We start from the raw sequence: 26,206 nt of genomic DNA on the forward strand, positions 1-26,206 counted from the left end.
GTCTTGCAGTATGACTTTCTTGCGTTACGTAGACTACTGTGTCGGTGCAGTTTACGTTCCTTTGAGTAAGACTAGATGTTCCCTTGTCTAGTTAGTCTCTCGTCATTAAGTATAATAATTGCTTTCTATTTGAATATATTTTAAAATGTAATTTAGTCCTGTGATTTCAAAGCTGAATTTTTGGCATCATTTCCTAGTTGAAACACCTTGATGCAGATCTGGCAAAGAGTGCAAGTTGAGTATATGTGTTTAAAAAGTATGCTTTTTATTTTTATAGTGTAAAGCCCTTTGAAACTGCAATTTGAACCTTTGCTGACATGGATGCACGCATGTACCATTTGCCAGTGCGCTATTGATGCGTTGTATATTAGCCATTACATTTAATAATTAAATGGTTCTATTAAGTTTCACTGATTATTTTGTATAATCCTAGCCTTTTATGTACAATAAAAACATTTTCTTTGGGTGAGGATATTTGCGTTTTGAGTGTCATTTGCACATCCTGTCATTCCCGTGATGATGTATCACTGTGACACATCTAGCATTATTATAGTTAATGATTAATCAATTAATTGATCGTTAATTTTATTGACGATCGATCATGGGAATTTGTAGAAATTGACATTCTTAATGTATGTGATTGCAATTCTTTTTTCCATACATTTCTTTCAGTCATGCCGGAGTCTTGAAGAGCACTTGGATGCAGATGAACGTCGGCAGCCATATCTTCTTGCATCAGGAACCAGCAGACGAGTCTTTAGCACTAAAGCATCAGTTAGCTATATAGCTTATCATTGGGAGTCACTTAACATCAGAGGTATTGAGTCAGGACCAGTGAAAACTCAAATGTTGGGTGAATTAGATCATGATGAATTGGTTTGTGCACATTTTCAACTTGGCAGCTCTGATACAGTACTTCATACTGCATGGGTAAGATGCAGTGGAATTGAATATCGGTGTGGATCTGTTGTTTGTATTGATGTGGTGGATGAAATGCCATTGTTTTGTAAAGTAGTTGCAATTATCCTAAGAAAGGAAGAAATACATTTTCTCATGATGCAAATGGAGGCCATTTTTATTGAGCATCTGCATGCATTTCAGGTTGAAGGACTTGATCATTTTTGCATTGTAAAGCAACATGAACTGCAGCACCCCAAGCCCTTTGACCTTCAGATGTCATATGACTCCGATTCGTTCTTGTATGTTGTTACAGATCAAAGTGTGTTGTATGTTGTTGCATTTTGTAGAGCACTGAAACTGCATGTGTTATGTTGTTAAATAAACAGTTGTGGCTTTGAAGGGTTTTGTTTAGCCTTTTTTTTAAATTCTCAACATGTAACAGTTTAACATTTTACAACAGTTTGGAGTTTAAAACACTTATTGCAGTGTTGTTATTGAACTCTAATAGTGTTACATTTTAACACCCTTTTAGTGTTGGTAATATCAACAACTTATTGCAGTGTTGTTATTTAACTCTAATAGTGTTACATTTTAACACCATATTAGTGTTGGTAATATCAACACTTTTGAAAGTGTTACATTAACACTCATGTGGTGGTATCCATATATACACTAACAAAGTGTTAATTGTAACTCTCTTGTTGTTAAATTTTCGATTTCTGATTTGCTGTGAGGGGTTTGGAAAAATTAATAGTTGAGCGAATCGTTTGGGAGTCATTGAGCAATATAAGATAAAAATAAATGCATTATAAGACAATGAAAGTGTTTTTTGACCTTGCATGCATGTCGACCTGTTGTTGGGGACTCCAAAAACCAAAATATGAACCTTTAATCACTAATAGGGACACTTTAAGGCAGATATCACTTGCTGGCCATCTTTGAAATGCAAGTTTATCTCCTATCTAGGGTTGCCAGCTTCAGCGAGGCAAAATAAGGGACACCCATTCACAGCGAACACCCCCCCCCCCCCCCCCCCCCCCCCAAAAGCCTGCTCAAGTAAGCACACTTCAAACAGAACATATTAATATTGTTATATTAAATTTGATTATTTATAATTATTAATTATTGTTAGTCTTTTTTTAACAGTTCTGCAGCTGTTACCTGGATGGGACGAATTTTTTTATTTTATTTTTATTTGCTTAAATTAGGGCTACATTAATTTGTCCCATTTTTAGCTAAATATTTTTATTTTTACATCTTAAAATGCCAAAGTGTAAATGGCATTTTTCATTATTTACTATGTATAAATTTATGATTAATATAAATGATACATTAATAAGGGTCTAACATTAATCAATCTATTAACAATTATGTCTACCAAGCTCTGATAATATATGGAATATTATATTAACAGACTATCCAAATTTTAATAAAACAATAGGCCTATACCTTGAAGCACAGATGTGTCTGTCACTTTAAAAATTCTGTCATAATTTACCCAGGTTGTTCTAAACCTGCATAAAGTTATTTTTCTTCTAAACACAAAAGAAGATACTTATGTGGGTAACTAAACAGCTGCTGGTCCTCAGTAACTTAAAATATAAAAAATACTATCAGAGTCATTGGGGACCAGAAACTCTTTGGTTACCCACATTCTTCAAAGTATTTTCTTTTATGTTCAACAAAAGAAAGAAATGATTACAGGTTTGGAACATCTTGTGGGTGTGTAAACGATGCCAAATTTTTAATTTTGGGGTGAACTGTCCCTTTAAGTCACAGTTCACCGTGAGCAACTGAAATGCTTCTCTGCAAACTGCGCATTCATTATTAGTTACTGGACAGACCCACTGATAACTTTCCCATTCAGCCTTACATCTGGAAAGCCTGGTGTTCAAAGGGCAGACGTGAGCTCTAGATGTTTTAAACAGAGCAGGTTTAGCTCATGCAGCACTCGCGTGAAAGGGCTTTAAAGGCGGGCGTTCTGGAGACTATGTCACTATGAAAACAAAGAAGCCAAAATGCAATCACGCGGAAGTGAGCTTCTCTAATACCTCGTATGAATTTGTTTTCATTATAATTTCTATTAGTATTATAAACAGTGCAAAATACTTATTTGTTGATTCATTTGTGTGTTGGCATTTGTGATTGATTTTACGGGAAGCATCATTTTACCTTTAAATACAGGACGATTCCGTATTTTATAGGACGGGTGGCAACCCTACTCCTGTCTCTTTGAATGGGGAAACATCAAATTATCCGAAACTGTTCACCAAGCTTACGATTAAATTTCATATTTGAAATCACCAATGAAATCCGACAACATCTGTATCATAAATGTTGTTTATGTTGCTTGCATAGCGTTTTAAAAAAACCTTATTTTTCATGCTAGACCAGCCAGTGTGCATTGGCAGTCCTAGGCACACGTCTCAGAATGCTGCCTGTTTCTATAGCAACCGGGACTTCTAACGGCAGCAGCAGTGACGCAATGACTTTTTCGATTAGGGATTGGCTCTTTTTCTCAGAAGGCAGGGCTTTGTTCACAGAGCGGCCATACTGAGTGTTGCATTTTTCCCCATTCAAAACTTTACGAGTGACTTGTCTTGGGTATTCTTGTTTTTGTTCCAAACTAGCATTATAGGATCATATATGCTGGTATTTTGGTTCATTTTGAGTCAGAGTGACTGTCACGCACATCTGAAAGTAAGATTTGATTGAGCCACAAACTGAACAAGACAGTTCAGTCTGATTTGGTGAACTGGTTTATCCAGGTCAATAAAAAAAAAAAAAAGTTTTAAATAGGGCTGGGGATTAACGCATTAATTAGATTAATTACGGTGAAAAATAACTGTTTAAAATTAACAACACATTTAACGCACTTGCCCCGCCTCAGACCTACGAGGGTCATCTGACATTTCATACAGTTGACTGATGACAAATATGAGGCAGGGCAACAACTCACTGTGTGATGGAGCTTAGAGAACATAGTTAGAAAGTCCCTAAAATTCAAGATATGGAGCAAAAATGCCCCTGTTTGAGTTTTTGTCTCATATTTACATCATATTGTTAAGCAATATCATATGAGCAATAAGTGCAATACCACACCAGAGCAAATTTGATAATCATCTTATACAACAGTTCAACAAATTAGAAGTTAATATTGTGTTATTTTAGACACAATGTTGTCTGATTTGCTCAGTTTTGCCAACGAAACTATAAAGACAAAGCAGAACTTTTCGTCTCCGAGCAACATGAGGCTGCATTTAATTTCTTAATCCAAATTTTGAATGAACTGGGTGAACCATTAGGCTCCTTGGATTTGAAGCGGCACTGCACAGACCGATCAGTTTATGACATCAAAAGTCCCACGAGAGTCTAATCGTTCTGGCGGTACTTTGATGTCACACACCGATCGATCTAATGGTGATGATCTGCTTCAAATCGAACAAGCCTAATGATTCAATGGACCATTCATAAAGATAACCATTTACTACACTCCTGAATGAATTAGCCATTTGAATGAATCAAATAAATAAATAAATGACTCAATATTTAATCATTAAGACATTTACCACCAACTACTGGCAGTTTTAGTTAGTTTAGTTTATTCTTTAGAGTATCATTTCATTAAATAAATAATTTCATATTTCCATAGTAGTAATAATAATAAAAAAAAAATAAAAATAAAGGTATAGTTCACCCACCCAAAAATTTAAATGTTGTCATTTACTCACCCTCATGGTCCAAAAGAGTATATGTAATAAATTCTATGTTGAATCAAACAAAATATTTCTTGCTGAAGCTGCTTTTTGTAACATCTGTTTGATGCTTTACACAACAATGACTTTAAATTATCTTTTGGGAGTAATTTCTCAGCCAAATTTGATGTGCGATTAATTTGCAATTAATTAGATTAATTAATCGCCACATCATGTAATTAATTAGATAAAAAAATTTAATCGCATACCAGCAATAGTTTTAATTGATTACAGATTGTTGTAAATGATGTAGGGCTGCAACTAACAATTATTTTGATAATCGATTAGTTGGGCGATTAATTTTTCCGATTAATCAATTAATCGGATTTTTAAAAAAAGCTACATTTTTCTTTTTTTATTTTATTGACAAAAAAAACACTTCCACATTCTGCCCAATGTCCTTCAAACAAACGTGCCAACTGAATGCTATGAAAACTTACAGTGCTTAACAATTTATTAGACCACCTGTCATAATAAAGAGAAGACAAATATTTTTGGAATTTGTCAAAGAATTGTTTAAATCTAAAACTGTTATTGTCATTTATTGGGCAAATAACAAACTGAAACAACTAAATATTATTTATTCACATAATAAAAAAAATGGCCTCCTGCCTTTCATAACAGCATGCATTCTTGCTGGAATTGTTTATGTACTTTTTGACTGTAATTGGGTATCTGAAATAATATTTCTTAGATCTTTCATTCTTTCAGATAACAACAATAATTATATTACAGCATTAGAAATAGCCTACTGTTACTAAAGAGCTTATGCATATTGAAGGACTAACTAATACAGATAGCTAAAAGATTATTTTAGTAAACACCAATACTGTTAGTTTAGAGCAGCAGTGGCACAAACCTTACATAAATTTGTTTTAATAAATTTGTTAAGCACTGTATATATGACTATATCTTAATTTTTGATGAAGAGATTTAAACTAATAATAAATATAGAATAAAAACACAAACTCAGTGTTAACCAACAGGTAAGAGTAATGTTCTGCAGGAACATGTGTTCACTTTTTGATCACAGTCACGTAATTTCTTTATCCTGTAAAAGGCGGCTATGAAGCATCTGATATTTATATTCAGAAAATTACACGCTGTTATCCCTTTACAGTTCCTACTCTCATAAAATACGTGTACGTTCAACAACAGATATTTCATCACAATGAATGTTTTTGCGCTGAATTTTGTCTCCCACTCTGACGCGCGTTCACACACCTGCCGCGCCAGCACTCATTCAGTAAAGATTTAAACTTAACACAGACTGTCAGGACGGAAGTTTATGCAAAAATGGAAATGCTCGAGTGAATTTGTGACATTTACAGATTAGGATATGACCATAAACTGAAAGTGTTTACGCTGAGGACGCACACGCATCTGTCAAAACGCCTGACAGGGCAAGGTATTACGCTAATGCCTTAAGTTAGCTTAAAGCTTAAAATAAATAATTATCATGTTTTGGGCAGCTTGGATCACGTACTTCTCCCGCAAAATCTCATTCTGTTTCCACCACTATTTTTAGATGCATTTTGTTCATAGAAATGCGTTAATCGGTGCTGTAATTTGACAAGACTGGCTGAAGTTAGACGTGCATGTTGGCAGACCCAACTAATCGATAACGAGAATCGTTGTGGATGATTTTCCTTATCGATAATAATCGATTTTATCAATTAGTTGTTGCAGGCCTAAAATAATGTTCCGTTTCTTGCACAGACCAATTGTTTCACTTCATAAGACCTCAATGTGTCATCAGGAGTATTGTCTGTGTCTTGCCTGTTTATGCTTTTTGACTCTCAAAGTGATGGTAGCCATTGATTTGCTTTTTAAGAATCACCATGGTCCCCAGTTTCAGCTAAAATTCTTCTTTACTGTTCTACTGAAGAAAAAAAAGTCACCTAATTGAAAAGCCTGAGGTTGAGTAAATAAACAGCAAATTTACATTTTGGGTGAACTATCCCTTTAATACCCTTAGAGAGGTTTGTCTGCATAAATGGGTCATAGTAATTTTCGGAATTCACATACAGCTGAAAATTGTCAGGCTTTACGAGTAGTACGCGAATATTAGCAATAGGTTTGATAATGGCAATAAATTTAAGGTTCACTGGCCAAGTAGAGAAAACCTTTCCTCATCTTATCAATAGCACGCTGTGATTATCTAAGCAACAAGAGGAAGAGCGTAATCATCTCTGCTTACGCATTTCCCTCCTGGGACAATGGAATGTCATCACATCGCCAGGGCAACCGGCACTGCCACACAAGCACTTGACTCTTTAGAAGCGACTGAATTGAGAAGAAATCTCAAAAGGTTGCGATCGCACAAAGGGCTCGACTTCTCAGAGCTTCCCAGTGTTCGAATGTGATTATAAAATTATTCAACGAAAAAAAAAAAGTTGACTGTGAATTTAAAACGGCTGTCAGTCATTCAAAAGCCCCAGTGGTGGTTTGTAAAAAGGTTTGTGTGATCTGGTTGAGAAGATGCTGTTCAGTAATAATGGGCATGCCCACCTACAAAGAATGTCTGACTTCAGACTCTCTAGCATACTTTAGTAAGCTGTACATTTCTTACAAAAGCAATATAAAACCACTTTTCAAAACACGATAAAGGAATTTGTCTGCTCCAAACAAACAGTTTCCTATCTCTACTATTCAGGTCAGGTAATATTCATCTGATAGAGGACAAAATTATGTCATTAGTTTTTTAAAGAACTGATCAACAATCAGTTACAACAGTTGCAACCGTCATGCAATATTCTACCAGTATCATATATACTGTATAGTATACTGTTATAAATATATAAACAGAAATCAAATTATAAATATATTGTTTTATATTTCAAATCAATGTTATTTTAGTTTTGTTGTGATACTATTATAGTTTTTGTTAATATTTTGAATTACTTTTATTACTGTTCTTTTTAAATATGTCTGTATTGTTTTTATGAATTATTATTATGTAGATTTAGTACATCAAGTCAATGAGTTGCCTTGTCAAGCTGAAATGAAATAAATTAGATTTAATATTTAAACATGGAACATGTTTAAATACATGGAAATACCGTGAGCCTCAAACACCAGTTTCCTCCTTCTTATGTAAATCTTGTGAATAAAAAAAGACCACTGAAAAACTGGCGAATCAGAACATAACACTGACTGTGACGTAACAGTCGGGATCACTAATAGTAACGCCCCCAACATTTGCATAAACCCGCCCTTGTTCTAGGCCAGCCGAACCTCAGAAGTTCTGCAGGTTTTGTAAATAAACAAGCACGGACAACAGCGAAAATGGCAGACCATGGAAATAAATGTTATGTTCCAGGCCATGCAGGGAATGTGAAGAGCAGGGATGGTGTCTTTATTCAGAAAGGCACGGAAAGCAAATAACGCGTTCTACTAAAATAACGCGAGCCACTAAAGGGACATGGTAAGCTCCTTGTTAGCGGTAGCCTGTTACACTGCAGTACATAAGATTTCACTTACCACATAAACAGAGTAAGGAGGGATGAGGATGATCGCAAATGATTTACAGATCCTGAGCACCACTGACAAGCATCTGATCTTGTAAAATGTGTGGTAAGTACTGCCGCTCCATAATATATACAGAGTTCATGCGATCGCGTATCTTGAAAGTGAAAGTGAAACTATAACGCGATCGACCGATCGTTCAAAAGCAGTTTCAATGTCTTGCATATTAATAGGCCCTTTTGCACCGCAGGAACCTTTTCAAAGTACCCAAACTAATTGTGGAACTACCCACTTTTTGGCGTGTTCGCACCGTGGGAACTAGGAACGGTTTTAGTTCCAAGAACTCCGTTTGGAGGAACTAAATTAGCTCCTACTTCAGAGTAAGGTCTAAAACAGTTCTAGGAACTATCTGTGACGTAAGTGTACGCAGATTGGCTAAACGCATACGAAAACGCCCTCACCCGCCATAATTTAAAACACTGTGTAAACATATACTGTGTAAATACTGTATCATACTGAGAGCATTTATAAACAACAGGCTTATGTCACTTCTTAGTACCCACTGCCGGTGCGAATGCAACCCTTTAAATGGTACTGGGAAATAGTTCACGCAAAATCCTCCCAGTACTTTAGTACTGTACTTTTAGTTCTGGAACTAAAGCAGTGCGAAAGGCCCTATTAACAGCTCCCTGATGCCCGCATTTTATATACAGTATAATTACCCGATGATATAACTGCGAGAGAAAGTATAGAAATAAATATTTTCCTTCCTGTGTGTCCTTCTTGCTGTGAGTTACTGAAATGAGCCGCACTGTGAAACAGCCAATCAGAGCAGAGCTCAACATTACGCAGCACTGTGAAACAGCCAGTCAGAGCAGGGCTCATTATTATTCATGACCCTGCCAAATAAGCCAATAACAGACCATTTCATTCTAGTGTGAAATCTTAGGGTTGTAAATGCACATGTAAAATAGTTTCTGGAGATTTTTTGCCCTTACCTAAGCCACATACCTTCTATGTAGATATCAGAGAACAATTTAAAATACTGTATCAATGCATTCTATGGCACCTTTAACATTTATGTTAAATAGCATGCTTTTAGTGCTTTTAGTTTTAGCTGACTATAATAACCCTGATGCAAACCACATAATACAAAACCACTTCATAAATTGGGAAGGTGAAAAAAAAATTACACTTTATGTCAAAAAGGTTGCTGACCCCTGAACTAAGGCCTTCATTACAATGTTGACTGTTAATTAAATTTAGCAATCATCAATCAACAGCAACAATGGTTTGGTGGTTCCTTGTCTGATTTTAAACAAATGAAACATTATAAATGATTTACAACACAAGGCTGTGAAAAATCCTAAGCCTAGGGCAAACATAGGAAATGGGACAAGGCTAGATTGAACAGATGCACAAAAGCCTTCAATAATTCAGTGGTACATACCGATTGGCTGGTAATCCAAATAGATGTCTGAAGGTGCTTTCAATAGTGCAGACCTTCGGTACACCACATGTACTCTTCCCCTCTCCTCGTGTTCCTGTGTTCCTCGCTCCAGAGGCTCGATGAAGTACTCATCGGAATCAGTTCGAATCATGCCAGCCTTGGAAAAACAAAAATAAGAACAACTTTTGACAGCAATAAAGGGGAAATTGAAGTCTCTCTAACCAAAGTCTCTTATCTCGAGAATAAACCTATAAATAAGAATTAGATACAGATTTGACAGTAAAATTAAATATGTATAAATGTAGGTGACAATAAATCTCACCACTAAATGCAAGGCCCCTGCAAAAACAAATCATATGGTTTTGCTGGAAGGGCAGATGCTCTATTTATCAGCCCTCATCCCCTCTAATCAACTAATCAAATCAAGCACAGCAATAGTTCAGTCAGGCCACGTAGGGATAAGGCTGCGGTCAGCTGATAAATAGCTCCAACCTCTTCCATTCTTCTATTAGACCGGGGATATATATACTTGGAATTACAGCTCGGTAAGTGTGCTCAAACTGCTCGCAACCCTCCCTCCCTCTCATCTATAAGTTTCAAGCATATTATTGTGCACCTTCTGGCTGTCGTCTTCTTTTTGTTTCAGATTACCAAGGCTTTCAATTCCTAGCTGTAATGGACCCCACTGCCAAGAGACATTCACTCTTCATAGCAAGCTACAGTATAGTCGTCCTGGGATTCACCACAATGTCTACATGTTACCACTGTTTCATTTAAGACATTACTTATGTTCTTTATCATCTGTATTTCACTCAGCTGATGGTTCTGGCAGGTTAATGCTAAAGCTCTCGTGTGTGCAAATAATTATGGAGCGAGAACCCTCATAAGGAACCATGCCGCCAAAGATAACTTGTGTTCCAATAAACTCAACATAACTTGCAAAAGTGGTTCAGCCTGAATTATCTTTTAAACTAACATATGGTAACAGTCACAACATATTATGGTAACACTTTAGAATACTGTTTCTTACTGCATAAATAATAAGGAGTTATTGAAGAACTAACAGGTAATGATTCATTAACACTTAGCGCACTACTGTTAACTACTAAGGAAGATGTGTTAACTAATCAGTATGTAAAGCAGTTTTATGATTGTGTTAAATAACAGTTAGCTAATCAATAGTTAATGTATTCTGTCATACCTCCTGAAGAACTACTATTAATTATCTACAAGTTAAGGTTAAGACAAATAACTATGAAATAACTACTACTGAAAAGTTATACGCAAATAGTCACTATAATAATCAGGTTGTGGCCCACAAATCAAGTACTTGAGTAAAAGTACAGATACCCCAATAAAATATTACTCCAGTAAAATTATAAGGCCTATCCATTTTCAAAATTACTTGAGTAAAAGAAAGAGTACAAAGTACTACTACAGTAGCAACTTTGTTACAGTCCAGTACTACTATTATTAGCCTATAATGAAAATGAAATATGCATTTTGTTTGCTGCACACCAATATATATCAAATGAAAGCTCTTGATGAGCTCTTTCTACTGGCAAAGGTATACTGTCATCCATGAGTGTACAAATTTATATTATGAACGATTGAAATCAATGCATAAAGTCAGATCAACCTATGCAATATTTTTGTTTTGGCCCTCCTGTAAAGTTGGTGAAATGTCACTTACGCCTTTTGGGTTCTCACCCCTTATGTTTTTGCCTGTATGGTAAATAATTGCTTTGTGCACATGTTCTGTAGGAAATCTACTTCGGAAAGGAACCCCAACTCCACTGTCTTGCCATAACTATCCAGCTTACTACAGATACAGTACACTCTGTAAAATGGTGGTTTGTTAAGTAATTAATTCATTTGTTTATTTATTTACAGAAACACTGGGATGAAGTCATATTTGTTGTTTTGTTTTTTAGTCTTGGGTAGTTTTTGTGTTGTGTTAACGCCTAAGTTAACACAGGGAAGTTAACTGCAGAATAACTGAGCCTAGCTCCCACACAAGTAATTAATTCTTTATTAGTTACTAAAGGTTTCACTATATTTTCACTTTAGAATAGGCCTACTGTTTCAGGTTTGACATAAGTCCTGCATAATTATTTGATAATTATTTATTAATTACTAATGGGTTCCCTATATTATCACTTTAGAATACTGTTTCAGGTTCTAAGTAATTCCTGCGGAATTATCTAACTATTCTTTATTAATTAACATTTATATAAAAGGGTCACAACTGAATGCAATTGTGTATGACTGTTCATTAGTAATTACTTCATAGTTATTTTTCTTGAAAATTAACTAGTAGATAATTAATAGTAGTTCTTCAGGAGGTATGAAAGAATACATTAGTTATTGTTTAGCTAACTGTTACCTAACACAATCATAAAATTGTATTACATGCTGGTTATTTAAAACATCTTCCTTAGTAGTTAACAGTAGTGAGTGAAGTGTTAATGAATAATTACCTGTTAGTTCTTCAATAATTCCTTATTAGTTAGTAAGAAAGTAAGAAACCGTATTCTAAAGTGTTACCCTTATTATGTACAGGCACACAATACATGGCTCACTTCCAAACATTCCTTCTACTCAGAATTAAAGGGGTGGTTAGAATTCACTTTTTTAGCTTTAGTTAGTGTGTAATTTTGCTGTTTGAGCATGAACAATATCTGCACGACGCTGAAAGTTCAATGCAAACAAAGATGTTGGGCCCTATCATACACCCGGTGCAATGCGGCACCAGGTGCGACACAAGTGTTTTTTTGCTAGTTTAAGCCCGACGCAGTTATAATTTTCACGTCCTTATCTTGGTTTAACGCTGGATCCAAACCAAATATGTAAAGAAAATGGTGAAGACTATAAAATATAACTTGATAAATTTCAGACAAATTAGGCAATGTCTACTCACTGATGTAGCTAAGGCTGTTATGCATGACATGTTTGGGTCAAGCAGGAGAAACTGATATTAAACCTTTAAAGTTTCTTTATAAACAGACTTTAAAAACTCTGGACAAAAAGACAAACATTTTGAGTGTTTTTTGAGAATAACCCCTTTGGATTATAAATTTTGTGTATTACGGAAAAATTATCATGCACATTAAATGTAAAAATTCTCTACTTATGATCATTTACAAACTATATAACGGCGATTGGTCAAGCTGCGCACAAGCAGAAGCAATTGTTTTCGTCATTTTTAGCGCAAAATGGTTTAAGCGCAACTCTTTGTCAGATCCCTCTCGGAAACAAGGGGCGCGGAGACAAGGAGATTCCAATAATAATCCTTTATTGAAACAGACAGACGAGGAGCTTGGGGAGAGAAGAACATAGATGACGATCAATACCGGACACAGGGGCAGGGAAACACAGGGCTTATAAACACTAGGAAATCAACAGGGAAGAACAGAAACAGGTGCGGGGCAATTAAACAGGGCTGGAGACAAATGAACTAATGATGACAAACGAGGACAGGAACAGGAAGGCCAAATGTGGGCACGAGAGGAGGGGGAAACAAGACACAGGACTGACACTCTTGAAGTTCTTTAAAAAGAAGACAACAGAAGATATGATTTTTCCTTGATTAGACATTCTCCTGACATAATGTATGCATGACTGTGAGGGACTGAGAGACGATAGGAGAGCTGACATTATCCAACTTTGAGAAAAAAAAAAGAGAAAAAAAAAAAAATCTTGAGAGTCCAAAAGCATTCACTGCGTGATTAAGCCCATTAGAATACAGTTAGAATGCACTTATAATTCCAGCAATGAAACAAAAAATACCCATGTATGAGTTTTTACGTTTTTATATTCATTGCACAAGCAATGTACTTTTCTGTACATCAGCACGTGCGCGAGCACAAATGTGCTATTAGTTAGCAACACAGTGTTTCATTCCTTGAATGAATCTGTTTTTGAATGAATCGAGTGAGCCAGTGATTTTAATTCAGATTCGCACTTATTTAGTTTCTAATTGAATCAGCCGTTTTGAACTAATCATTTGATTTGAGTGATTCCGTAAGTCATTTATTAAAACAGGGACTTGCTGCCACCTACTGGCAGTATTATTGTCATATTTATTTATCCATGACAGACCTAAACCAGCCAAGGTGCCAGCACAAAAACACATTCAGCAAAATATTGTTTAATGATTAGTATTGACTAAAATGTCTCTATTTCAGGCCCCAGAAGGAAAAAAAAAAAACTACTTATAAATAATAGTTCATTTAATAAGGCTAATTTTTTTCATGAAATAGAAACCTTTTTAAAAATGAGACCAATTTTGTAATCATTGTGTAAAATTAGCCACAGGATCACCCCCACCCCCGACCACACCATCCCCCCTAAAAACTTTTTACAATTCGACCACTGGACATAAGGATGCCCACATCTATTGGCATTTTTAAATGAAAACTACAATCTTATTTAAAATCAACTCAACTCTGTAAACACTGACATGGTTGTGGTTTAACTGGATGTTATCTTTACTGCTCTTTTTTGGCTCTGATAGCATATGTACTATAAGTATTATTTTATGTGTTTGTTGTTTTGTTTTTATGTTTACCTATGATTATGATTACCTACCAAGGGACCGCAGATGAAAACTAGCCATTGGCTAAATTTGGTGCATGAAATGGAAACATTTATGTTAAAATTGTACATGGTCCCTTTTCAAATAATTTTTTATAAAATAAAAAATAAAAATAAGTAACAAGTCTGCCGCTTTTGTTCTGACCAAATGAGGAAAAAAGCATTACAATAAATCACACTACTAATGGTGATTAAATCTTACGATTGTTTAGCTCATATCACATCAAACCATGCAAATTATTATTATTGTTATACTTTTTTCTCATATTGTTAATGTAAACAGCATCAGCATTGCATGACTATGTGTATGTAGTGTGTATTAGCGTGTAGATTTCAATTTCTGTACAGTCTAATCTCTAATTGTCATACCATTAAAATTTCATATAAAGAAATTATTTTAACCCAAAAAGCTAATTATTCTTCTTTAGAACTGGATCTCTTTAAAATACAAATTTTGTGTAATCCCACATAGGCTATCTGTAATCAGATGCACAGTTAAAACTGGAATATAATTTACTTTCAGTCACATGTGTTTCATAAACACATAATCCTTTCTGGATTACAATCCGCCATCAAAATGATCAATTTAATTATTCCAGCTGCTGTCAGAAAAGGCTATGAACAATTCACCACCTGCAGCATCCTCACATGCGATAGCCTATTAGCTAGGATACCTTCTTTATGTTTACAGATGTGATGTGATGTGATGACGCGGTGACATGATCGAATTTCCCGTGAATTGCTACCAGTACCTCTCATATTAGAAAACATTATTATAAACTTACTGTTGTGAATCGAGCTAAGGTAAGGAGATGGTTTTGAACACTGGCTGGTTATGTACTTGTAAAAATTGATTTCGGATCATTTTTAACCAAAAAAAGTGCAGCTTTAAGCAACACATCATACATTTTTCAGCTTCATGAAAATTCTATCAAATTATGCTGATAAAACACAATCCAGTATGTGCCTTCACAACCAATTATTTTTTGGAAGCCCCGATAACAAATAAAAACACCAGAGAGAGTTCAATGTTTGATGCATTTGTTGTCCACTCTGCTTTCTTTTCAGCCTCCTATTAGTTTCAAAGTCAAAGCATCTTTAATTAAAAAATGCTTTCACACACAGTTATCACACACAGTTGTAAACAAAATTTATTTTTCCTACATAACTCAGTAAACTAATTACATTTCCCCTGACACAAAATTATTCAGAATTATTCAGAAATCAACAAAGTGAGAATAATTTAGATCTGAAAATCGAATATAAATTCAAAGTTTTGGTATTGTGAAAAAATAAATTAGCGTATATAATGAAAAAGAAAACATCAAGGAATGAAAAACATATATTTTAACAATTCAATGTTTCTCTCAAATTGCCATACTGATAATTCAATAAATATTGAAATATTGAGAGAAAAAAAAGAAGCTAAATAGCAGCATTTCCACCATTGGACCCCACTGTATATTACTACATTCTTCGTGTTTTATTAACTGTACTACACATCATTCAGAATCTTTCAAATTAATATACTGATAAAATAAAAATTAAATAAACAAAATAAGGCAAAAAAAAAAAAAAACAGAAGCATTTTCACCAGTGGTCTTTTTATTACACCACTGTATATTATTGCATCCTGTGTGTTTCAACTTATGTATAACATGTGTGAGTCATACTGACATCACACCAAACCATCTTGACGTGCAATATGTGATCCTACATGTACATGTGCTCACGTTCATATGGTCAACTGTGTATTCATCATAGTTGATCTGAGTGTTCAAATGTACAGTACTTCAAGTATGTGTGTGTTTGTGCATGGACCGACCTGCTTGCTCTTTTGAAACAGCCTCTCAGTTTTACCTCCAGCCCCAGAGCCGGCCTCCTGGACACAGAACAGCCTCTCAAAGGCCTTGCTTTGGAATGTACTGAAAGACTAGCTCTCTCTCTCTCTCTCTCTCTCTCTATCTCTCTCTCTCTCAGCCCACTCTTCCCTAGTCATAACCTGACCACCCCTTCTCAGCACCATCTTGTGCACTCAAGAACATACAGTTTACCTTTCTCAATGCCTGCTGCATCACTCCATTTCCGAGTAACTCTATGCCTCAATATTCAGATTTTGCTCATAGGACTTTTTAAAATGCAACCAAGGTATGAGAAGATTTCTAAAGCTGTGAATCACTCTGTCACAATAACAATAGATCTTTATGTATTATTATAAAAACTCATTCCCAGTCTTTTTCAAACTGCCTGAGGCATATAAATATCGTCGCTGTCGGGCGGAAAGCTCCTATGTCCAAATTTTGTCAATTTCATATTTTTTCACAAATCGATGCTATTGGTCAGTCCCCACATGGGTCTGTTATTTTTACAAATTATTAACCAATCTAAAGTGTTGAAAATAGCTTGAGAGCAAACCTCTTAACTCCATTGGACACTTCAACTGTCTGAGAAGTCTCGTAACTCCACCTCTTCTTCACTCCGCGGGAGCTTCGCGGCATTACATCTCCTGATTGAAAGTCGCAACGAATCATCATCGAGCAACACGTCCTCTGAGGTAAATGTCCTCAAATCACTGGTTATTCATGATTTAGTTATATGAATTATATAATAACATTTATATATTATATATAACAGTTTTATCTCGATCTAGTAGTAATGGTAGTGCTAATGTGTAATGTATTGTTTCTGAGGATGCTAGATTTTACTTTCTGCTAATTTAGGTCTAGCATTGGACGGTAGCTATCTTGTTGATTGAAATCTTCCATGGTTTTGTTTCTGAAGAGCATAATGAATTTAAAACACAAAAATTGCCTGCCGTTGACTTAGTTAGCCACTATGCATTGATTTTGTTGTCATGTTTGGTGAGATAGCTAACTTGATTTTCATGGCGCTCTTGAGGATCGGAAATTAGCGCAAGACAATCCACTGCAATGCGGACTAAACCCTGTACACTGCAGATAAGACAGGATTGTAGCTTACATTGTCAAGGCATGCTGTCATATTCAACAAATAGCTGCCTTTACCGTCATGTTCATCACTTTAAGCAAATCTAGCTGGCTTCTTGCCTTGTTACTTAAACATGACATATAACTTAGGGAAACGATCATTTGAACTTTATTCATTTTATTTTTTGCAGCAACCATGTCTGTGTCCTTAAAGGAACTCTGTCAGATGGTCAATGTACCATATGATCAGGCAAGGGCCCTAATAGAGAGTGAGAGCTCTGATGGAGAGAGTGTAGAGAGAGAGGAAGCAACAGTGGTGGAGGCTGGTAGAGTGAATTTCTGAGACATAATCATGATTTCACATGCCAAAATGGATGAGATTTATGCAGATGGATTTCACAACAATAGACATTTGTTAAATAAAAAATATTCACACTAATTGTACCATGTGTTTGAAAAGATTTCTCTGGTGGTCTGGAAGGAGCTCCAGAGCAGGTGCAGTTTGACACGGGTAGGTTAGATGCTTTTCTACAATTTCTCATTAAATTGGATAAGGTCCTTCAACGCTAACACTTTATAATAACGTTTAGTTATAAGTCACATATAGGTTATTAGTTAATCATTTACAAAACATGACTATACATTCATAAATGATTAATAAGTGATATGCTAACATTTTGTGAATGTTGTGTAAACTCAGTTATGTTAATTTTAAATTATTTGTTAATACGTTCACAAATCATTAATAAGTGGTATGCTATACTGTATATCTGTATATATCAGTGATGAATAGTTTACACTTTAGATTAGGGGATGCAGAAAGCTTTGTAAATTATTTGTATACAAGTAAAATGTAAGAAAGATTCACATCACTAGATCCCACACAGAACACAAGTCTGTGCTGATGAGTGAAACGATTTATCATAACCCACTGCAATCCCCAGACTGTAAGTCATTTATAAACGTTCATCCACTTGAAAAAAATTAATTACTCTTCTTAAAAATACTGCTCTAGCATATCTGCATGTTTGTCCTTTTAAATGAAGTTTAACTGAATTAACAAACATTTATAAAATGGTAACATACCACTAATTAATCATTTATGAACATATAGTCATGTTTTGTAAATGATTAGTTCATCATTAACTAATAATTTATAAATGACTTATAACTGAATTAACAAAACATTTATAAAATGTTAGCATGTCACTTGTTAATTATTTATAAATGTACAGTCATGTTTTGTAAATTATTATTTCATCATTAACTAATAACTTATAAGTAACTTATAACTGAACATTATAAAGTGTTACCCCTTCAACTATAGCTCTCACTGTTGACAGTTTATAAAGATGTAACTCATTCATGCACATTTGGTTTGTGTGTGTATTTTGAAGTTTTCTATGGTGGAAGCGATGAGGACCTGGATGCAGAGAATTCGTGCTCAGATGCTGAGGAAGGCGCACCTCCAAGATAAAGACTGAGAACTGAAAACACCTGGAAGAAAGTCATCAACAAGAAAAGAAGAATGGTTGGGATGTCATACGTTGGAAAACAGAAGGAGAAGGAAATTATGAGGGAGCCACAGGCTATGGGGCCTAGATGTTCATCAGCAGCATGTGCCAAGTCAGCTAAACATCACTGCAGTGCAATCGGCGAGCCCGAAAGGAATAACATTTTCAATGACTTTTGGCAACATATGACCTGGGAGGAGAAGAGGGTGTATGTGCATGGTCTAATTGATGTGGTCCCCGTGCAAAGGAGAAGGGGGGCTGAAAATTCCCGTAGATCAAATTCCCTGTTGTTTTTTTTACGGGTCAGCGGGCAGAGAAGATGCGTCTGCAAAGGTATGTTTTTGTCTACCCTAGGAATAGGCGAGTGGTCTGCCCTTAACTGGGCAAAGGAGGGACACACGCAAGCAGACACTGAGGGACAAACACACAGCAACGCACGTCGTTCAGTGGCAGGCCATGAATTCATTCGTAGCTTTTTGCAGGACCTCCCAAAGGTGCCCTCACACTACTGCAGATCCACAACATCCAAACAGTATCTGGAACCTGTGTTTCAGTCGATGGCTGATCTGTATGCAGTGTATTGTCGCGCTGCAGCAGAGAAGAATGTAACACCTTTGTCAAGGCAAGTGTTCACAGATGAGTTCAAGCGTCTCAACCTAGGCCTTTACCACCCAAAAAAGGACCAGTGCAACATCTGTTGTGCTTTCAAGACTGGCAACTTACCTGATGACGAGTGGCAGCACCACCTCCTTCAAAAAGAAGAAGCCCGAGCCGAAAAGTTGTCCGACAAAAGCAAGGCCAGCAACAACATCATGGTCGTATGTATGGACTCACAAGCCCTCCTTTTGTGCCCAAAGCTAAAAGCCTCTGCCTTGTATTACAAAACAAAGCTTGCAGTTCACAATTTTACCGTGTACAACATGCTGACACACAGTGCCACATGTTATGTCTGGCATGAAGGTGAGGGATCCCTGTCTGCCAGTGAGTTTGCTTCATGCATTGTCGACTACCTCTCTGCACACACTGAGCCTGACACATTTATTCTGTGGAGTGACGGGTGCAGGTATCAGAACCGGAATGCAGTTCTAAGCAATGCACTTCTTCTGTTCTCCATGAAGAAAAACAAAGTCGTCCTTCAGACGTACCTTGAGAAAGGGCATACTCAGATGGAATGCGACTCCGTTCACAGCGTCATCGAGAGACGTCTGAGGGACCAGGATGTGTATCTCCCAGCGGAGTATGTTAACCTGATGAAGATGGCCCGTGTGAAGCCTCATCCATATGAAGTCAAGTACATCGACCACACCTTTTTCCAGGACTTCACCAAGCTGAGGCTCTGCAAGTCTCTGCACCCTGGAGTAAGGCCTGGTGACCCAACTGTTCATGATATCAAAGCCATCAGGTAATTACCAATGTAAATGTTATGTCTTACCAATATACTGTAGACATAACATTATGATGTTGCATATTGTTTTATGAAATCTTACAGTGATTATGTTGTTGTGTTATATTTTGTGCTATTAGGTACAACAACAATGGAACGATGGATTTCAAAATCAACCACTCTGATGACTGGCATCCACATCCGAGTCACCAACTCCGAAACTCCACCTCAGACAGCCACACAGTCACCCCACTCTATTCAGACCACCTGAAGATCAAAGAGCTGAAATTCAGACACCTCCAAGACCTGAAGGAAGTCATCCTGAAGGACTTTCACAGCTTTTACAACAATTTGCTTCACTAGCTTAATATAGGATACACTATTAACACAGTCAATATGATGGCAATGTAACAACACACACAGAGCCTCACAGATACATGCACACAGACAAGGGCTCACCCTACTCACAAACACAAATACACTCAGTAATTGGCTTAATAAAGCAAGCCTTAACTATGATTTTATCTGTGTTAAACTATGATATCAGTTATTGATGTATTTTGAATATCTACTTATTACTAGGCGTATTAAACATGTGCATTCAAGTTTTAAAATGTATCTAATATAATACTTTAATTGAATTAAATGTTTTGAATACCACCATTAAATTATTATTTTTATGATTATTTTACTGACTTTAAGTTCAGCTGTTAGGCCTACTTCTAGACTATGCCTCTCTTGGCACTGTGCATGTAAAATACCTCAAGTAGCAAGGTTTTCATTTATGGGAGAAAAAAGGGCTGTCTAATGGCGCCAAGTAAGCCTATCTTTGGATAACTGTCTGTTTTTTAGACAATAATGAGTGAAAATAGTTAGATTAGATACATTTGAATAGGCCTGTTTTGTTAAAAATCGATAGCTGTAATGCTTCGGTGCAGAAGGAAGCCCGTGAACCACGAAGGTAAGTTTGCGAGCAGATTAGACAGTTTAGTCAGCTCATAGGTTTTTGTATTGCATCACTTATAAGCTCTTAAACCTTTAAAATAGAGTTTAGGAAGATGTATGTAACCACAGTCGTTAGCTCTTAAAGCCTTTTTTCTCTTGTCAAAAGGTTCAACGCGACCACCGACTTTGTTTGCGTGCAGATTAATTCCCGCCTATTAGACAGCCTAGTCAGTTTATCGTTTTATTTTGGTATTGCATCACTCATAGCTCTAACGTTTAAAATAGAGTTTAGGAAGATGTATGTAACCACAATCATTAACTTTGATTAGCTCTTAAAGCCTTTTCTCTTGTCAAAAGGCTCAACGCGACCGCAGACTTTGATGAACACTGCTGGCTGCAGCGACGTCTGTGTCCGTCACATTCTTATCAATGACAGCGTAATCTCGTATCTCCCTGCTCCCAAGTCATAAATCTTATATCTCCAATTAAACATGATTTTGGGGAAATGTTGTGTTAATGTTGGTACACAAAAGTATATGATAGCAATATAAGGTATAATACCAACTTTAACGATACAATGTTTAATAACTCAAAAAATATGCCGTTTTTTTTATCTCCTGAAAAATAATGGTTTTGGAGATGCGAGGATTCCGCCCGACAGCAACGATATGTTGTGCACTGCAGGTGCACGAGTAAAGAATCAGTATGCGCCAAACATACATGTTCCAAACCCATGATTCTTCCCTGCAGACACACAGGTCACTGCACCAACCACCTGAGCCAAGCTGTTTGAAAGGAAGAGATATCTTTGCAATTTAATCACTTAAATCAAAAGTGAATTCATGACCATTTATTGCAGGAATAATTCCCTGATTACAGTAGAGTGCAAAAGAGCAACTGCTGCCTTTGTGCGCATGTAAATATAGGTAAATACTCAAATCTAACCCTCAACTTTGTTTGGTCTGTTGTACACTAACCTTAACTGACAATCAATGAAGCTAAAGGTCACCTAAAAATAATAATCAAAAATGAAACCTAGATCAGTGTAATGTATTAATCAGGCACCACAACCAAAAGCCTGTCTGATATACATGGCCATTATGGAAGAAAGAAAAAAAAAAAATTGCTGTTCTTCAATGATTGTGTAACGGGGCTGACGAGACGTGAGACGTGCGGATCCATATGCAAAGCTTTATTATAAAACATGATCATAAAACAGGCAGGGTCAGAGATCGGCAAACAGGTATGGCAAGGACAAGACAGAGCAATCCATGGAGCAAGCGTGGGTCAACGATCAGCGAACAGTATCCAAAGGGGCAAGGCAGAGAGATAATCCAGAGTCGACAGCAATAATCCAAACGGGGAGCAAACACAGTCCAAACGGCAAGGCAAAGGGGTAAATCCAGTAAACACTGGCAGGGTCAGACACGGCAGGAAAACAAGGCAAGACTAAGACTAGAACAATGGCTCTGTAAAGTTGCTATCGCTGGGTTAGTGATAAACGCTAACAATACTCGGCCCCGATGCTGAGGAAGTCCATGGCTTAAATAGTGTGTGTGATTGTGAAATGAGCATCAGGTGTGTGTGATGAGTGAATGGTGACAGCTGTGATCTGTGCAATGCATAGTGGGAAATGGAGTCCAGTGTGCTGTGTAGTGTGAAAAGTCCATGTGGTGAACGGGTGACCTCTGGTGGTGAATGAGTGGAAGTGCATGGCCAGGATTCGTGACATAGCCCCCCCCAAGGAGCGGCTTCCAGACGCTCCTAAACAATCCAGGAGGGCCAGGTCCTTGAGGACGTGGGAAGACCGGGGATAGAGGCAGAACCGGCAGAGCAGGAAACCAGGGCGGAGCCAGAGGCTAGGTCAGGACCGACAGAGCAGAGGCCCACCAGGGTGGAGCAGACGGCACGGGAGCCCACCAGGGCAAAGTAGACGGGACCGGAGCCCACCAGGGCGGAGCAGACGGGACCGGAGCCCACCAGGGCGGAGCAGACGGGACCGGAGCCCACCAGGGCGGAGCAGACGGGACCGGAGCCCACCAGGGCGGAGCAGACGGGACCAGATTCCACCTGAGCGGAGCAGGAGACCCCCAGAGCCAGACAGCTGACCACCACGGCAGAGTAGACGGAGCCGGAGCTCACCAGTGTGGCGTAGACTGGGCATAGTATCTCCACGGTAGAGCGGACTGGTCAGGAAGCCATGGCAGGATCAGGGATCTGGGGAGAACAGAGACAGACACCACAGGGAGAACAGAGACAGACAACACCGAGAGAGTCCCCATGGTCACAGGAGCCGTGACCGGGCAGGTCGAAAGTTCATGGACGGTCTCTATGGCTGTGGCAGGACAGGACGAAGCTTCACAGACGGCCTCCATGGCCGTGATTGGCCAGGACGAGGATTCACAGACGGCCTCCATAGCCGTGACAGGGCAGAGCAAGGATTCACAGACGGCCTCTTTAGCCGTGACAGGACAGGGCGTGAGTTCACAGGCGGCCTCCTTGGCCGTAACAGGACAGGGCGTGAGTTCACAGGCGGCCTCCTTGGCCGTGATAGGACAGGGAGTGAGTTCACAGGCGGGCACTTGAGGGCGCTCCGGAGGAGCGGGCACTTGAGGGCGCTCCGGAGGAGCGGGTACTTGAGGGCGCTCCGGAGGAGCGGGTACTTGAGGGCGCTCCGGAGGAGCGGGTACTTGAGGGCGCTCTTGCAGTGCGGACACTTGAGGGCGCTCTTGCAGCGCAGACACTTGAGGCTCGGGAACGGCACTCCTGGCCGTGACTTGAGAACTGGATTCTCGGGATTCGGGATCGGCACTCCTGGCCGTAGTTTGAGAACTGGATTCTCGGGACTCGGGATCGGCACTCCTGGCCGTGACATGGTAAACAGGGAGTTCGGGAATGGCCTCCGTGGCCGTAACAGGGCAGACAGCGAGTTCAGGGACGGCCTCTGTGGTCGTGACAGGGTAGACAGTGAGTTCAGGGACGGCCTCCGTGGCCGTGACAGGGCAGACCGTGAGTTCAGGAATGGGTGCCACCACTTCGGAAGGTTCTGCAGCGAAAGCCGCCACCTCTGGAGGCACTGGAGCAGACTCGTGGACAGGAGAGGCCTCAGGAGCAGACTCGTGGACAGGAGAGGCCTCAGGAGCACAGTGTGCGGCCCACACACTCAAAATGGCAACCGCCATAACGGGAAGCACTGAGGTCAGGGGAACAGTCTCTGTAACAGCCCAGGTTGAGGCCCTGGGAATGCCAGCTACTCGCACCGACATCAGTGGTGGGTCCATCACACTGGATATCAGAACTCGAAGGACTGACCTTGAATCTGTGGTAACAGCCTCTGGCAGTTCGGCGGAGGCGTGAAGTGACTCTGGCTGGAGCACTGAGACGTGAGCAGACTCTGGCTGGAGCACTGAGACGTGAGCAGACTCTGGCTGGAGCACTGAGACGTGAGCAGACTCTGGCTGGAGCACTGAGACGTGAGCAGACTCTGGCTTGGCAGGCATGACGTGAGCAGACTCTGGCTTGGCAGGCATGACGTGAGCAGACTCTGGCTTGGCAGGCATGACGTGAGCAGACTCTGGCTTGGCAGGCATGACGTGAGCAGACTCTGGCTTGGCAGGCATGACGTGAGCAGACTCTGGCTTGGCAGGCATGACGTGAGCAGACACTGGCTTGGCAGGCATGACGTTACGGGGTGGTGTTGTTGCCGCCATTTTGCAAGTGAGTGCGGTGTTGCATTCCTCCGCGACACCCACAGTGAACGGAGAGCCCACACACAGCAAGGCATAGTCCATAAATTGACTGAGAGATGAACGGGGACCCTCGCGGATTAATTTTGACCGGAGCGGCTGATTAATGCCCTCGCAAAAAAAATCTATTAGAGCATAGTCCGGCAGATCAGAAAAATAGGCGAGGTCTAAGTACTCTTGTATGTATTCCTCGAGCGGTCTCAAACCCTGCTCGAGGGTTAACAACAGTCGTGCAGTGTCCATACCTGGCCAATGTCTACTATAAAAGCCGCTGGATCCTCTTGTGGCCGAGTATTCTGTAACGGGGCTGACGAGACGTGAGACATGCGGATCCATATGCAAAGCTTTATTATAAAACATGGTCATAAAACAGGCAGGGTCAGAGATCGGCAAACAGGTATGGCAAGGACAAGACAGAGCAATCCGTGGAGCAAGCGTGGGTCAACGATCAGCGAACAGTATCCAAAGGGGCAAGGCAGAGAGATAATCCAGAGTCGACAGCAATAATCCAAACGGGGAGCAAACACAGTCCAAACGGCAAGGCAAAGGGGTAAATCCAGTAAACACGGGCAGGGTCAGACACAGCAGGAAAACAAGGCAAGACTAAGACTAGAACAATGGCTCTGTAAAGTTGCTATCGCTGGGTTAGTGATAAACGCTAACAATACTCGGCCCCGATGCTGAGGAAGTCCATGGCTTAAATAGTGTGTGCGATTGTGAAATGAGCATCAGGTGTGTGTGATGAGTGAATGGTGACAGCTGTGATCTGTGCAATGCATAGTGGGAAATGGAGTCCAGTGTGCTGTGTAGTGTGAAAAGTCCATGTGGTGAACGGGTGACCTCTGGTGGTGAATGAGTGGAAGTGCATGGCCAGGATTCGTGACAGATTGCAAGTTGCTTAGGGAACAAAATAAGGATTTATGCTGAGATTGAGCACTTTACCTGAGGTGTTTCCAAACTTTTGGAAGTCAATGTATGTTAATGTTTTTTTTTTTAAATGATAAAAGAAAGATATACTGAATAATGTGTCTGCCAGTGGCAGATAACACTGTGAGATTTCAGGAGGTTTTTGTTTTTTTGTGCCTTTTATTTTGAGAGGACAGTGGAGAGATGACAGGAAAGTATCGGGGCGGGGAGAGGGGAGCAGGCTCAGTAAAGGATCTCGAGGCGGGAATTGAACGGGTCGCTGTGAGCACAGTTGCGCTATATGTTGGCGCACTAACCACGAAGCTATCAGTGCCGACAAGCTCAGGAGGTCATTAAAGCCCTTCAGCTATTATTTTCCATACACCTGTTGAAAACACCAGGAATGTAATTTTAGATATTGATATCCACACCGGACCTCAGATCTAATTTAACTAGCAAGACTTCTATGGCCAACCAGCATCATTATAATGGCCATGGTGATCCACCAACCATACAAACACCAAACCAGTTCTTCAAAACCAGGAACTTCATGCTGGTCTAAGGTTGTATTTTTAGCAGAGACATTATTGCTTATAC

The 26,206-nt window shown here is 38.9% G+C and overlaps 1 protein-coding gene across 2 annotated transcripts in view; it reads right to left on the reverse strand.

The window, feature by feature from the left end:
- The window catches only part of LOC306870095 (A disintegrin and metalloproteinase with thrombospondin motifs 3-like), a 150,667-nt gene that overhangs the window by 105,096 nt on the left and 19,365 nt on the right, over positions 1-26,206 (reverse strand). For both annotated transcript variants that reach the window (XM_079417166.1, XM_079417165.1), the window contains one exon: positions 9,574-9,730. In XM_079417166.1, the coding sequence (XP_079273292.1) occupies positions 9,574-9,730 (157 nt within the window). The remainder of the gene's footprint in view (positions 1-9,573; positions 9,731-26,206) is intronic.

The sequence above is a fragment of the Barbus barbus genome, assembly GCF_936440315.1.
Source record: "Barbus barbus genome assembly, chromosome: 5".
NCBI classification, from domain to species: domain Eukaryota; kingdom Metazoa; phylum Chordata; class Actinopteri; order Cypriniformes; family Cyprinidae; genus Barbus; species Barbus barbus.